This window comes from Rhincodon typus, chromosome 3 (assembly GCF_021869965.1).
Source record: "Rhincodon typus isolate 14 chromosome 3, sRhiTyp1.1, whole genome shotgun sequence".
NCBI classification, from domain to species: Eukaryota; Metazoa; Chordata; class Chondrichthyes; order Orectolobiformes; family Rhincodontidae; genus Rhincodon; species Rhincodon typus.
Window position 1 is genome coordinate 6,170,348 of NC_063334.1, and position 16,564 is coordinate 6,186,911.

The 16,564-nt window shown below is 40.3% G+C and overlaps 1 protein-coding gene across 1 annotated transcript in view; it reads left to right on the top strand.

The window, feature by feature from the left end:
* The window catches only part of LOC109917413 (methylcytosine dioxygenase TET3-like), a gene marked incomplete at its 5' end in the record, with an annotated part of 225,051 nt that overhangs the window by 197,111 nt on the left and 11,376 nt on the right, over positions 1–16,564 (top strand). Inside the window, 2 exons of the mRNA XM_048619742.1 lie at positions 6,580–6,717; positions 8,219–8,600. Of these exons, the coding sequence (XP_048475699.1) occupies positions 6,580–6,717; positions 8,219–8,600 (520 nt within the window). The remainder of the gene's footprint in view (positions 1–6,579; positions 6,718–8,218; positions 8,601–16,564) is intronic.

A 16,564-nucleotide genomic window follows, 5' to 3' on the forward strand; every position in this document is an offset into this window, starting at 1 on the left:
TGCACCTTAAAAATATGCCCCATATCCCAAACAACCTCTTGCAAACCCTAATTTCCCATTCAATCAGACTCTATATACCCTTAATCTTACATCATGTCCTCCCTGACAAACCCTCTATCTTACATAAAACATATCTGCATCAAATTAAAACTCCTAGTAAATTACATAGGCTATTTCTTCTCAAGCATTCAGTTAGTTACCTCTTGAAATAATTTCATCAAATTTTCCACATGACTAAAGACACTTGGTTTGTGGTTTTCGTGGAAACAAGCAGAAAATTGACATGAACTGCACAAACTCCTTTGAAAAAGTCTTTAGGGGGTCTATGAAATGGGATGGCAATTTGATATTCATTACACAAACAGTGCTAAGTATCTACTCCAATGCCACCCTCAAGCTAACTGATCTGTAATTTCTGGTGTTCTAACTCCTTCTCTTGCTCCAGAAACATGAATATGCACTCCTGCCTGTGCAACTAATAAGAAAGCTGCACTTTTGGTGTGCCATCTTCAGATGAGGCATTCGACATAGATCCTATCTGCTGTTTCAGGTGGATGTAAAAGCATAATCTGTCATTGAGTGCATGGCCATTTCTGGACCTTGCTGTGCACAAGTGCAGCTGAGGGTTTCCTACATTACAACAATCACAATGCTTCAAAAGTAGCTATTTAACTGCAATAGGCTTTCGGGTGTTCAGAGGTTGTGAAAGATGCTATGTAAATGCAAATCATCCTTTTTCAAGAAAAAAAAGTAGATTCCAGAGTTGACCCTTAATAAAAGCACTATCAAGCAAATATTATTCCAAATATACTCAGTTCATATCAACTGAAGCTATGGACACAAGTGTAAGAAAGTGATATAATAAAAGTGAAGTTTTTTCTGCTTTTACTCTTAAATCTATTAACCACTATCTTTGTCAAAGCAAAACTCATTAAATCATGAAATTACTAAAGCACAATAGCTCTGTCATTCCCTTTCTTATGCCCTCCTGAACTTGTCACTTCTAATGCTTTAATTGCTGAATCTTGGATGTAGCCTGACCCCTACATTTCACTTTGGCTAGAAGCACAGAGATCCATTACTGTATTGAAACAGCTGTGGCCTTTAAAAAGATTGACATATTTGGCTTTCTCATCCATAATACCAATTGCCCTATGTTTATTCATAGAAGAAAAATAGCTTTCGAGTACTTACAGTTTCTGGTATTGATACATTAAAGGGTTTGGGTGATTGGCATTTTTATTAGCCTTCGTGAAAGGAGATTTCTTTTAAAGGAGTTGAAAGTATGAATGTATGACTTTTTTAAAAAAGAAACTTCTTTAACATTCTCTACTGTCATCATATGGTTCATTGGTTCTTTACAAAGTGTATGATGGATAAAGGGACATGGAAATGTCATAGATTGGCATGGGTGATCTGAGGGAAAAGAGGTGTGGAGTGGTTGGAGGGACATAGCTTGGCATGGTGGGTAGAGGACTAGGGATAGGTGGAGGAATTGCTTGGCGTGGGGAACACAGGTAAAATCTTTCCAACTTATCTTTCAAAAGGCTCTCTCAATCAGAAGTTAGCTCATGACCCCTCTGAGGAGCTGTTAACCACAAGTCCTTTAAAAGTTGGATGAACACCATTGGTAGGATGTGACTGTCCCCGCAATGAAGATGACGGGTCAGGAATGTAGCCTCATAATATAAACTTTTCTACACCCTTGTCCCACATTAGAAAAATTTGGAGAGTATGGAAATGGGGTTATGAATACCAGGTTGAGATCTGGCTGCCATTTTCACATCTCAGCCTCATCTCCTTGACTCCATGAAAATCTAGCCCTTAATATTTCAGATTGATATACCTTAATTAGAACTAAATTGTATTCTGTACAGGAGGGAACTAAAATACTTAATATGAGAGACAAAGTGAGGCTACAAGTAAAGGTTATAAAGCAACATGGAAGTGAATAATAAAATAACATATAAACTTGTTTCACTTTTACTCATTTATAGGATGTGTGTGTCACTGTCCAGGCTAACATTTGCAGCCCATCCCTAATTGTCCTTGAAAAGGTGGTTTTGAGCTGACTTCTTGAATTGCTGCATGTGGTGTAGGGTTACCCACATCCTTCCTGCTTGGAAGGGAGTGTCAAGATTTTGACCCAGTGAAAGAAAGCTGATATTAATTTCAAGTTGGAGTGATGTGTGGCTTGGAGGATAACTGAAGCTAATGGTGTTTCAGTGAATCTCCTGCCCTTGTCCTTGCTATCATGGTTTTGGAAGGTGCTGTTGTACATTTTGTAGAGATGACTATGCTGTGTCTGTGCATTGGTGATAGGAGTAAATGGTTAAGGTGATGGATGGGGTACAATAAAATAGACTGCTGTCTTGAGGAGTAGGAAAGTTGACGTTTCCGGTTGGGACACTTCTTCAGAAGAAGGGTCCTGACCCGAAACGTCGACTTTCCTTTTCGTCTCATGCTGCCTAACCTCCTGTGTTCCTCCAGCGCCTCACTGTATCAACTCTGACTCCAACATCTGCAGTTCTTGCTATCTGAGTTGGTGTTAAGCTTCTTGACTGTTGGGATTGCACTCAACCAGGTAGTTGGAGAGTATTCCTGATCTGTGTCTTGTAGATTGTGAACAGGCATTGGTAAGTGAGTGAGTGACTTGCTAGTTATGGAATTTCCTGATTCAGATCTGCTTTTGTAGCCACATTGGATGTTGATTGTGGTAATGCTATTGATGATGATTAGGGTCTCTCACGTTAGGGATTACCTTTGCCTGCTCTTGCATGGTGCAAATGTTAGTTACCACTTACCATTCCAAGCAGGAATGTTGTTCAGGCCTTGATTCATTTGGATGTTGATTGCTTCAGCATCTGAGGAGGAGCTGAATGGTGCTGAATATTGTCCAGTCATCAATTAGCCTCACCACTTCTATCCTTAAGGTAATCCAAGGTCATTGATGAAGTAGCTGAAGATGCTTGGCCCAAGAACACAACATCTCCAAGAAACTCCTGCAGAGATGAACTGCCACTTGGATGGTTGACATTTAATAACCACAATAACCTTCTTTTGTACCACTGGAGACTTTTCCCTTGATTCCCATTAATTTGAGTTGTGTCAGATATCCTTGCTGCTACAATTGGTTAATTGCTGCCTAACATTAAGGGAAGTCACTCCCCCCTCACCTCTGGAGTTCCACTCTTTTGTCCAAGTTTGGACCACAGCTGTTATGAGGTCAGGATCATGTCACCCTGGTGGAGCCCAAACTGAGAGTCAGTGATCTGGCTCTTGCTGTGAGTGGGTTTCACTTGATAATCTGGTCAACAATTCTTTCCATAACTTTGCTGATGATTGAGAGTACACTAATGGATGGTAATTGGCTGCTTTGGATTTCTATTGATTTTCTTGTGGACAAATATATAAAAAAAATCAGGAGTCTGCTCAGGAAAAGGTGAGAAAAGTTGAAACATTTTTAGAAGCATTTAGCGGGAGGTGATAATAGTGATATTATCGCTGGACTGTTAATCCAGAGACCCAGATAATGTTCTCGGGACCCGGGTTCAAATCTTGCCACGGCAGGTGGTGGAATTTGAATTCAATAAAATATCTGGAATTAAGAATCTAATGATGACCATGAATCCATTGCTGATTGTCGGGGAAAACCCATCTGGTTCACTAATGTCGTTTAGGGAAGGAAACTGCCATCCTTACCTGCTCTGGCCTACATATGACTCCACAGCAATGTGGTTGACTCTTAACTGCCCTCTGGGCAATTAGGGATGGGCAATAAATGCTGCCTAGCCAGTAATGCCCTCATCCCTTTAATGAATAAAGGAAAAAAAACAAAAACAAAAGAAAATATTGACATTGAGGACATGGCTAAAGTACTAAATCAGTATTTTGTATCTGCCTTTACAAAGGAACTGGGAGGTGTGAAGATCACAATAAAAGGGGGGAGGTTAATTATGAACAGGGAAATGCCAAATAGAAAAGAGACACTAAAAAGTTTAGCATTACTGAAAAATTGGCAAGTCACTCAGTCCAGATGGAATGCATTTTAGGTTGCACAAAAATGCAGAGGCCTAAACAGTTGAAATATTAGTCACAATTCCTTCAATCCTCATTGGATTCAGGAGTATTGGCTCGGGATGGGAGAGTTGCCAGAATTATTCCACTGTTCAACAAAATAGATGGGTACTCCAGGAAGGTGCAGACTGGTCAGTTCAGCATCAATGGTGGACAAACAGCTGAAAACCAATATCAGGGAGTAAAGAAAATTCCATTCAGAAAGATATGGTTCATCAAGAAGAGTCAGCATTGATTTACCAAAGGTAAATAATTTCTAAGTCAGAGGTTATAGTCCATCAGGTTTATTTGAAATCACAAACTTTTGGAGCGCTGCTCCTTCATCAGGTGAGGTGACTTCATCTGACGAGGGGGCTATGCTCCGAAAGCTTGTGATTTCAAATAAACCAGTTGGACTTAAACCTGGTGTCATGTGACTTTTGACTTTGTCAACCCCAGTCCAACACCGACACCTCCACATCATGAATAATTTCTAAGTAACTTTATTGAACTATTTGATGAGATAACAAGATAATACAGCATATGTTGTATAAGTGGACTTTGAGAGGCATTGGACAAAATGCCATACAGGAAGCTTATTAAGAAGATGGAAGATCATGGAATTCAGGGGAAAGTGATGGTCTGGTGCTATATTTGGCTCAACGATGGGAAACAAATGGAATGGACTGAAAACTGCAATTACCTCCCAATCTAAAGAAGATCCATCCACCAGTTCCCCTTTGAATCTTTGTTTTCCTGCATTAGTTCTCTGATTATTTATCTTTACAGTTGCCTACTCACAGTCCCCTTCCTTCGTTCTAAGATTTTCCCAGCAGATATCTCTTGCTGGTCTGCCCTGGTTGACTCAACTGCCTAAAGTACAACTGCCAGGATCAATCATTTATCTTCAAATTACCTGCTTATACTCACCGAATTACCCTCAAAAACACGACTTGTTTCTAAGAATGCATTTACATTGTCCTGTATGTACACACGTGGATACACAATCTTCACAATCTAATGGCCTAGATCAATTTAAGATTTGCTAACTTGGCGAAGTTTTAGTAATGCAGCTCGGAAAGGATTTACCACAAAAATATTAAGTCAGAAGTCACATGACACCAGGTTATAGTCCAACAGGTTTATTTGAAATCACAAGCTTTCTCAGCGCTGCCCCTTCATCAGCTGAAGTCACTTCACTTGATAAAGGGGGTGCGCTCCAAAAGCTTGTGATTTCAAATGAACATGTTGGACTATAACCTCAGAGATAGTAGGAACTGCCAATGCTGGAGTCAGAGATAACACAGTGTGGAGCTGGAGGAACACAGCAGGCCAGGCAGCATCAGAGGAGCAGGAAAGCTGACATTTCGGGTCGGGGCCCTTCTTCAGAAAATCTATAACCTGCTGTTGTGTGACTTCTGACCTTGTCCACCCCAGGCCAACACCGGCACCTCCACTTCATGACAAAAATATTAAGCACTTTAAATAACAGTATCAATTTAACATCTGTGTAATCTTAGTGAAAATGCATTTTAAATTATGTAAAAAGACTAATTGCTAGCTGGGTCAGGGTACAATAATGTGTTCTTTAGCAGACTTTGGAAAAAAAATGCCAGATCTTTCCAAAGGTGCTGATTAGTGTCCTTACACACAAAAAAGTTCCAGTTTAATTTTCAGATCCTCCTTGAAAACCTGCAAAAAGCAGAAACTCCCAATGGAAATGAATTGACTGTAAGTTTGCCCAGACTTGTGGATGGGCTCATCTTCATGATGTTCTTGCATGAAAAGTCAGGGAATCTCCACTTGCGTGGAAGACAATTTGTGCAACATCTATAATTCCTCTGCACAACTTATGCTGAAAGAAAGCAAAAGTTCCAGGATTCAATATTTTTGACAAAGGCTATAACTCTGTCTTTGCAAAATCCAGCAAGCCCAGCATTATTTGCTTGAGTCTTCCTGTACATTACCACTCCAGCAGCTGCAACTAAAGCAGGCACCAGAGGTACACTTTCTGTACAGTAACATCTCATGCTTTGCAGATTTCAGCTTAAATGTCCTGTGGTTTAATGAAGGATTCCACAAGTGTCTTGTGAGGTACTGCCCCTCCCTCTGAACCAGAATGCTTGAGTTCAAGCCCCACTTAAGGGTGTAATAGCCACAGAAGTGTGTTATACTCCATCCAAACTGGTTGATGTTAAACAAATGTTTCCACACGTAATTGCAGTTATCTTCTGATTGGCCCACTGTTGTGTGTGTAACTCACATTCATGCATTTTGGCAAAGCTGTGACCAGACTGTTACTCAACTGTTGTATTTCACTTCCACTCTTTTAAAATCAAACTTGCCCTTCAGTATCACCTTATGCATTGCAGACCTTTGTTGCAGGCGACTTAATATGTGATTACGCACACAGGAAAACCAGCCAAGAATTAAGTGGAAGGGAACTACGGTGGGAAAGTTGCACACAAGGCGTAATCATGTTTCATTACAAATGATAGCCCTTTGCACTTTTTTTTGTTGCAGGTTGAATTCGAGCAGAGGGCAATCGATTGCCGACTTGGCCAGGTGGAGGGCCATCCATTCTCAGGGGTGACTGCTTGTGTAGATTTTTGTGCTCACGCTCACAGGGATTTGCATAACATGCAGAATGGCAGCACAGTGGTAAGTAGAAATGCTCTTCTCAGGCATTTTGTTTTAATCATTGACCTTCCGAGGTATTTACCTCCATTTAAGCCATTCACCGAACTCAATCATACACATGCAATTCACTAACTCACTCTCAAAGCCTCGTTTAACTCACTTAAGCGATTACCAGCATTAGGAACAACCCAGATTTAACTCAGTTGTCTGCACTTAACTCAACCAGTACCATGGAACTCAGTTACTCGTATGTAAATGAATTGCCTGGACCTATTTGAATCTTCATTTACTTCAGTCACCAGCGTCTCTTAATGTGACAGGCTTGTTTGGTGATTTAGATTATCTGTACATTATGTACAAGAGGTTGCAGGGTCTGTGACATCCAGAATTTCTAGGAATGTCTAGTGTTTCTGTGCTGTACAACTCTATGACTCTGGTATCTTGAACACCTGCACTACCTGAGACACCTCCAGTGATGCACAGCCATTGGTTGATTGATAGCACTCTCACCTTTGAGTCAGACAGCTGTGGATTTAAGTTCAAGTTCACACAAGGTCTCATACAAAATTCAAGGCTGACGCTCTGATGCTGCACCAGTGGGTGTGCTGTCTTTTGGATGAAATGTAAACAGAGGCCTGTGAGTTCTCTCACTATTTGTGAACAATCACATGGCATTATTTCAAAGGAGAACCAGGGAGTTATCCCTTATATCCCGGCCAATATCTATCCCTCAATCCACACTCCAAAAAAAAATGATCTGGTCATAATCACTTTATTGTTCGTTGGAGCTGATGGTGTTCACATTGTCTGCCATGTTTCCCTTGTTACAAACATGAAAGTGCTGAACTAATCTTGCTCGGTTTCAGATGCATGATAGAAGTGGTGAAAATTTTTAAAACTTTTGCCCTTTCTCACCACTGTGCATTGATTAAAAACAGTGTACGTTCACAAATGCTTCACAAAGACATGATTTAGACTTAATCGTGGAACTTTTGTGTTAAGAGAGGTGAAATCTTCCATTTATAAAAAGCAAAGAAGATTAGACGTAGGTAAGCAAATGAGCATGGGATAACTTTTACAATTTGCACAACAGGACTGCATATTGGAAATCTGGAAGTATACAGCAGTACTGTTCATTAAGCTGTCCAAAGTTGGGGTTAGTTAGCATGTATTTAACGCTGCATGCATATCACAGAGCCTTGTCTGGACATTAGGACAGATAAACAATATAAGTAATTTCAGGTTGTCAATCACAATCATTGTTCCAAAGGAAATTTCTGTTCTCTAGCAGAAATGGCAACTGCTGTGCCTTCCATCAGTGTGCTGGTCCCTGCCTGTTGTTACACTAATATCATTGATCAAATCTCTCTCACTGCTTAAATTCTGATTGCTTCCACCACTATCTGAGTGGAAGTTCCCATTTGTATCTGAGATTTGCATTTTGTACAATGGAATTTATCAAAGAATTCAAATTTATCGTGGTGTACAAATTGAATAAACGATGTTTTCCACTAACGTGTAGGTTTGCACACTTACCAAAGAAGACAATCGGGTTATTGGCCAAATACCAGACGATGAACAGCTCCATGTCCTGCCTTTGTACAAAATCTCTCCGACCGATGAGTTTGGAAGTGTGGAAGCTCAGGACGAAAAGATCAAGAAAGGTGCTATTCAGGTGCTGAGCTCCTTCCCCCGAGTGGTAAGAATGTTAGCCCGTCCTGTCAAAACCGGCCGGCAGAAGAAAGAAGCAAAGAAGGCAGCTGCAGCAGCTGCAGCGGCAGAGAAGCTTCTGAACCAGGAGAACAACGCCACGAAAGCAGAAAAGGGTCATCCAGCAGCAGCACGGTCAAACCAGGCTGGCTCAGAAAACGCAACAGCCAACCAGCAGATATCAAGTAACTTAGGTAAAAAAACAATTACAGATTTTCCGCCACTATCCCCAGACCTGTCCAAAAAATGAATGCTAACATTAAATACCTGCCTGCCCCATATGGTGTGGCACAGTACCACAACTGAAGAATTATTCTCATTTATGGACATAGAGTATTTGAAGGATGTGAGCCCCAAATAGACAGAGTGGGGGGCTTTAAAAAAGTAAGCAGTGAGGTGGGATCTACAAGAAACATAAGCAACCTAACTGTAAACAGGACATCATTGGAAAGAATAAAGCAAGGACAGCATTGCTGACAACAGACCAGAGTTATGAAATGAGGGTCTAAAAAGATGATCGGAAAATCACAGAAAATTCTAATCAGATTGAATCTGTCCAGCGTTGTTTGTGGGGCCCATAACTAAACAGAGGAGCTGGAGGCAATCAGACAAGAGGAATCAGATGTAGTAGGGATTAATGAGATACGCTTGCAGAAAAGTCAGGACGTGGAATTAAAACAATGGAATGCTTACCATATTAGAAATGTGAGAGGGACAACGGAGAGACACAATAACTACTTTTTTGAAATAATGCAATGGCATATCTATCAGCAAGACAAGACAAATTAGAGTCTAATCACTCTAATAGTCTACAGAAAAGTGAATAATGGAACAGAGATGGAGGAAGAAATATGCAGATAAATTAGTGAACTGAATTTTTTAAAAAAATGATGTCAGTGACCAGAGATAGCTAAAGTGGATGGAGTTCCTATATTTTTTCCTGGAGTCCATTCTAACTTAATATGTGAAATTCCAATAACGCAAGATTAGCTATTGGATCTTGTAATGGAGAATGAACAAGAGCAGATAAGAGAAGTAAAGGTAGGGAACATCTAGATGATGGTGACCATAACACATCACAGTTATAGAAGAACATAAGACTGTTCCAGTGGTTTGGGATTGTTGGGACCAGTGTCCTGATGAATTGAATAACTAAGGTTGTAGAGATGGCTTTGAACCAAATCATGGGGAAGGGGAAAGAGAGGGTTTGAGGGAGGGGAAGCATAGGCCTACAAAGGAAAAGTATGTGGCAGCATTGCAGTGCAGCTCTTCAGGTAAATGTTACCCAAAGTAGGATAGGAAGGGAAGGAGTGCATAAACATAGAAGAAAAAGCAGTAAATTGTGTAAGACAAGTAAAAAAGGTAAAAAGGCAAAAAGGGTCCAGACCCAAAACGTCAGCTTTCCTGCTCCTCTGATGCTGCTTGGCCTGCTGTGTTTATACAGCTCTACACCTTGTTATCTCAGATTCTCCATCATTGGCAGTTCCCAGTATCTTCAAAAATAATGGCTCCTTACTTTATTACACTTAGTATGCAGAACATAATAATGAATTAATGGCACACATAGAATTTAAAGAGTATCTTTTGGGTGGCATGGTGGCTCAGTACTGCTGCTTCACAGCACCAGGGACCCGGGTTCGATTTCACCATTGGGTGATTGTATGGAGTTTGTGAATTCTCCCCGAGTCTGTGCGGGCTTCCTCCAGGTGCTACGGTTTCCTCCCTCAGTAAAAATGTGCACAGGTTAGAAGGAGCAGGAAAGCTGACGTTTCGGGTCTAGACCCTTCTTCAGAAATGGGGGAGGGGAAGGGGATTCTGAAATAAATAGGGAGAGAGGGGGAGGCGGATAGAAGATGGATAAAGGAGAAGATAGGTGGAGAGGAGACAGACAGGTCAAGGAGGTAGGGTTGGACAGGAGGGTTGCAGTGGGAGAGAGATTCACTGAGGTCTTTCCAGAGGGAGGAGGGTAATTTCTGCAAGGTAGGCATCCTTAGAAGAGGCTTCGCAGTCCTTGTTAACTCAGATTCTCCAGCATCGGCAGTTCCTACTACCTCTGTAACAATTTTAACCCCACTGCGAAGCCTCTTCTAAGGATGCCTACCTTGAAGAAGTTACCCTCCTCCCTCCGGAAAGACCTCAGTGGATCTCTCTCCCACTGCAACCCTCCTGTCCAACCCCGCCTCCTTGACCTGTCTGTCTCCTCTCCACCTATCTTCTCTTTTATCCATGTTCTATCCGCCTCCCCCTTTCTCCCTATTTATTTCAGAATCCCCTGCCCCTTCCCCATTTCTGAAGAAGGGTCTAGACCCGAAACATCAGCTTTCCTGCTCCTCTGATGCTGCTTGGCCTGCTGTGTTCATCCAGCTCTACACCTTGTTATCACAGGTTAGGTGGATTGGCCATGCTAAATTGCCCCTAGTATCCAGGGATGTGCAGGCTAGGTGGGTTAGCCATGGGAAATGCAAAGCTACAGGGATAGGGTAGAAGGGCTAGAGCTGGATGGGGTGCTTTTCGGAGGGTTGGTGCGGGCTCGATGGATCAAATGGCCTCTTTATGTACTGTAGGGATTCTTTGATCTATGATTCTATGATCTTAATTCCATTATGGAGACTTTGTTACATGGAAATCAAAGTTGTAAGTTACATATTGAGGGGTATGTGAGGGGTTTTTGAGAGGACAAGCAGGAAGGAAAGGGTAGTGAGATAGCTTTGTTAGTATGAGATAGAATAAGTCTGTTAGCAAGAAAAGATCTTGGATCAGAAGGTTGAGAATCCAATGGGTGGAGTAAGTAATACAAGGGGATGAAGACATTGATCAGAGTAGTTCATAGGTTCCCTAACAGTAATTATATCGTAGGACAGAGAACCATTAATGGTAATCGCAGGGGTAACAATGCAGTGATTACAAATTTTAAATAATTACTTTGTCTCAATATTTATCAAGGCAATGAGCCAAGTATTAAAGTGCATTTAAGATTTTAGAAACCTTGATATATTGAACAATCTAAACAAACTCAAACAGAACAAATTGCTGTCTAAATGGATTACAACCATGTATTTTAAAATAATCGAAGGAAGAGATAAATGATGATTTGTTGCTAATTTTTATCTCATTATAAAAAGATGTAGCATCCAGAGGACTGGCAAATAATTTACTCATCAATTCCTATAATTAAAAAGGGAACAGAACATATCCAGGGGATTATAGAACAGTCTGCTTAGTATCAGAGAGTGGTAGGAAGAATAATGGAATCCTTATAAGATAAGAGAGTAGAAGAGCACCTAGAAATGAAAATTATAATAATGAATAGTCAGAATATAATTCAAAACAGAAAACTTACTTGGCCAGCCTTACTGAATTTTTGAAAAGATAACAAAAGGGGGAGTAGATAATGTGAATATAATAAGCAAATTCAATTTTATGAGTTTCAGAGGCTTTCATAAAATGCTCATGAAGGATTAATTAATATAGTCAGAGAATGAGGATTTAGGGGATAAATAGCAGAATGATTTTATTTGTTGGTTTCAAGATAGAAAGCAGAAAGTGGGTGTAAAGGGTAGATATTTGATTTGAAAGAGTATGGGAATGTATTCCACAAAGATCCATGCTGGGGCCATCTCTGTTCACAATATACATTTTCAGCTGGAACTTGGAATCAAAAACACAGTTTAGCTTGGACTTTTCAATGATTAGATAATAGGTTCTGCACTATAGATTGGGAACCAGCAGAAATCCTGATGTAGCAGGCTCCAAGGGAATTGTCAGGAAATCGAAGATTCTGCAGAGCAATTCCCCTGTGCCTGGAATCGGATAATTGAGTGCTCTGCTGGACTGAAGTAAAATAATTACCCAGGAAAAATTAGATTATTAAAAATCTAGTCTAATTATTAAATTGAAGTCCCCAACTTACTACTCACAGCCTCACCAGATTCCCACACCTTGACCAAACAATACCAACACCCCACTACCTCCTCAGGGACACAATACTCATTCCCCACCACCAGGATCCAACACCCACCTTTCTCCCAGGACCAAACATCCCTCCTTCTGACAATACTCCTCCTTGTTACGAGCTGGTAACCCCCATCACCAGACTCAACAACTCCTTCCCTCTGGCACTTGACAGTCATCCCCAGCCCCACACCCGATACTCTCCCTCTTCCCCGGGACCTGATGCCTTCTTTCCTGGCTGCCTCCTCGCTACAGAACCTGACATCATCTTTTGGCCCTGGGATCCAAAATAATCAATATTTGGATTGATCAATACTGAGGATTGAGGGAACATAGACTGGGATATTAATAAACTTCCAGAATGAACAAATTATTGGAAAACAATTGTTCAATACATATAAATGAGATGTATTTACATCTTGATGGGAAGGTACTTGGAAGATTCAAGTTTAGTTGGGATGTTGGAACAACAGATCTCACAGTACACTATGCAAATTATTAAAGCTTGTGCCACCATTAAGAAAGCCTTAAAAAAAACCAGACATTATTTCCAGAATCACAAAGTAGGAAAGTTTTGGTAGATTGGTACTGAACCATAGTTAGACAACACTGAGAGTACTGCATGCAGTCTGGTTACCATATCATAAAAATGATGTAGACGCATTGGAGAGGTGCAGAGAACAGTCCAAAGAAATACAGGTTAGGTGGATTGACCATGCTAAATTGCCCTTAGTGTCCAGGAATGTGTAGGTTAGGTGGATTAGCCATGGGGAAAGCAGGGTTATGAGGGGGGGGATGTGAGACTGGGTGGGATGCTCTTTGGAGAATCGGTGTGGACTTGTTGGGCAGAATGGCCTGTCTCCACACTGTAGGAATTCTATAGATAAGATTTACAAGGAAGGTATTAGTACACATATCAGGAAAGAATTGCCACACTGACTTTCTTTTGTTTTGAAAAAAACGGTAATGGTTACCTAATAGAGGTCTTTAAATTTATGAAATGTTTGACACAGTGGCTACTGAGAGAATGTTTCCTCTTGTGGGGAAGAGCACAGTTAGACACCATCAATAAAAGATAGTCACCAAGAAATCCAATTAGGAATTCAGAAGAAAATTATTTACTGAAAGAGTAGTAAAAATGCAGAACTTGCTATCATGGACAACGTTTGAAGCAAATCAATACAGGCAGTTTGCAAGTCGATTTGTATGCAAGTTCAACCAATGCAGAATAGTGTAAAGCAGATGTTCATAAATACAGGAAATGTTCATACATCAGATCTTTAAAATTACAACCCTGTACAGGATCGCATTCATAAGTCCAAAGTTCATACATAAGGCATGCCCTGTAGGTGCATTTAAGAGAAAGCTGGACAACCATACAAGGGAGAAGGGCATATATGGTTAAAATGGTAGATTTATATGTGAAAAGATGGGAGGAAACATGAACTGGTTATGTTGAGTGGTCTGTTTCAGTGCTGTATATTCTTTGTAAATGTAATCCTTTGTAATGGAAATTCAGTCCCTATTTCCTGAAATTCAACTTTCAGCTTTCTAACCAGAAGTCTTAAGCTGTCTAATATAAATGGTTAACCCCTGTATTAAAACAGCAGAACAAGAACTCCAAACAGCTATAGCTAGTCTCAAGGGTTATGTGCAAAATGGCAGGATAGTAGAATTGAGGATAATCAGACCAACCACGATCTCATTGAATGGCAGAGCAGACTCAATGGGTTGAACGGCCTACTTTTGCTCCTGTATGTTATGATCTTATGGTTAGTGACAGAACGTCTAAATTTAGTACTGGCAGATGGACTGTGATCAAACCAGGATCAGTCTGTCCTCATGGGTGGATATAAAAGGCTCCATTCTGCTATTTTGAATAAGAGGAGTTCATCGAGTGTCCTCACCAATACTTATCTTTCAATCAAAATCAGTGAAATATGTTATCCATTCATTATCATAATAATATTTTTCTTAAATGTGATATTTCATACATTATAACATGTTACCTGTCAAAATTAATTGATTTGCTAGAAATCACTTCAGGATATTCTGAAGTCTTAAAAAACAATATAGATGCAATCTCCTTTTTACTTCATCAGCTTCTCACTGTGCTTAAGCCCGTCAGTTCAGTCTAGATGTTGTGCAAAATGATGGAATATGTTGATAGTAGTATTATCAAGTAGCATTTCAACAGCAATAACTAGCTTACTGATGCTCAATTTGGATTCCGCCACAGCCTTTCAGCTCCTGGTCTCCTTACAATCTTTGTCCAAACATGAAGCTGAACCCAAATTACATGAGAGTAACTGCACTTGACACCAAGGCAGCATTTGACCAAATGTAGCATCAAGGATCCCTGACCAAACTGAGGTCCATGGAGATAGAGACTAACTCTTGACTGATTTGACTTGCTGCTTTACGCTATTCTGCATTGTTCCAACTTGCATACAAATCGACTTGCAAACTGCCTGTATTGATTTGCTTCAAACGATGTCCATGATAGCAAGTTCCACATTTTTATTACTCTTTGAGTAAATAATTTTCTTCTGAATTCCTTGTTGGATTTCTTGGTGACTACCTTTTATTGATGGTGTCTAACTGTGCTTTCCCCCACAAGAGGAACATTCTCTCAGTATCCACTCTGTCAAACATTTCATAAATTTAAAGGACTGATGTGGAGGTGCTGGTGTTGGACTGGGGTGGACAAGGTCAGAAATCACCTGAAACCAGGTTATAGTCCAACAGGTTTATTTGAAATCACAAGCTTTCTGAGTGCTGCTCCTTAGTCAGGTGAAGTCTATCACTGGACTACCACTGGAGTCTATCAACTATTACTGGATGATATTTGCTTACCAGGAATTAATTGGGATAATCAAACATCATTGGCAAACAAGTTTAGAGACTTGGCAACAAGTAGTAGCATTTAAAGCCTGGAGAAGAGAAAACATAGTAGAGACTACCATTAACTTTGCAAAATAGTATTTAACGGATGACCACAAGTTAGCAGCTCATTTTCGTAACGGCTAAATACATTGAAATAAAAATTGAGAGATGGAAAAGAGATTTTGATGCGCAATCACCCACTTGACACTATTACACAAAGTCAAAACGCAAATTGTTTAAAATGCTCTTGAAGTAATTCTGAGCCACATGCCAGTGAGGCGTACATTTGTGGCTGGTTTATAAAGGAAATAGAATCCTGGAGGGGAAATAATGGGAATGTAGAATAATAAAAAGGAGTCTGGATGGATTGCAGTAGGAATTCCAATTTTATTTGAGTATTAAGGAGCAGCCTGGTAAAACTGGAGCTTAGGAGATATTATCAAACAACATTCCTTCCCCTTAAACTTTAGGAGGTTGTGTTTTACCCTAAACATCCTGAATAATGCCCTGGTAAATGCCTGTATTCCAACAGTTTCAATGGACCCATCGTGTAAATGATGTATGTAACTTGCATGTTCTTCAGTAAGACAATATCCAGGGGATATGCCTGGTCGCAACCTTTCATTACAAAAGAAGTAAAGGACTTGCTAAAGGTCCCATGATAATAGAACTGACATTCAAATCACAGTTTGCTGAGTGGAGAGGTTTCTGTGTACTTCCTTCAATTTTCCTTCAATTCCAGGACTATTAGCAAGTAATCCAGGTGGCTCAGAGCCAGCTGAAGAAGGAAAGTTGAAAGTGAGCAACAACTTTCCTTTCAATCTGTTTAAATGGACTGTCGCATAAGCTATAACTTCCTCAGAATCTGAATTTGTTGGTTTGGCTTTAAAAATGGTCAGTAAGCCTAGGCTCTTTAACGACCTCAGTTTTAGGTACATCAAGTGCATGACAGACAGTGTCAACTTTAAAAGCTTCTGTTACAAGGTGGAAACAATTAATTTGCTGTGATACTGAAATGTTGAAATTTACTATTGTCAACAAAAAGGAACAATATAAAAGGATATGACAAATAGCGGTGGAACCAAAACAAAGCAGAGTTCCAGCTGAAGAATTAATACAGGCACAATTAGTACAGGATGGCATAGTGGTTAGCACTGCTGCCTTACAGTGCCAAGGACCTGGGTTTGATTCCACCCTCAAGTGACTGTGTGGACTTTGCATGTTCTCCTCGTGTTCGTATGGATTTCTGCCAGGTTCTCTGGTTTCCTCCCACAGTCCAAAGATCTGCAGGTTAGGGTGGATTGACCATGCTAAATTGCCC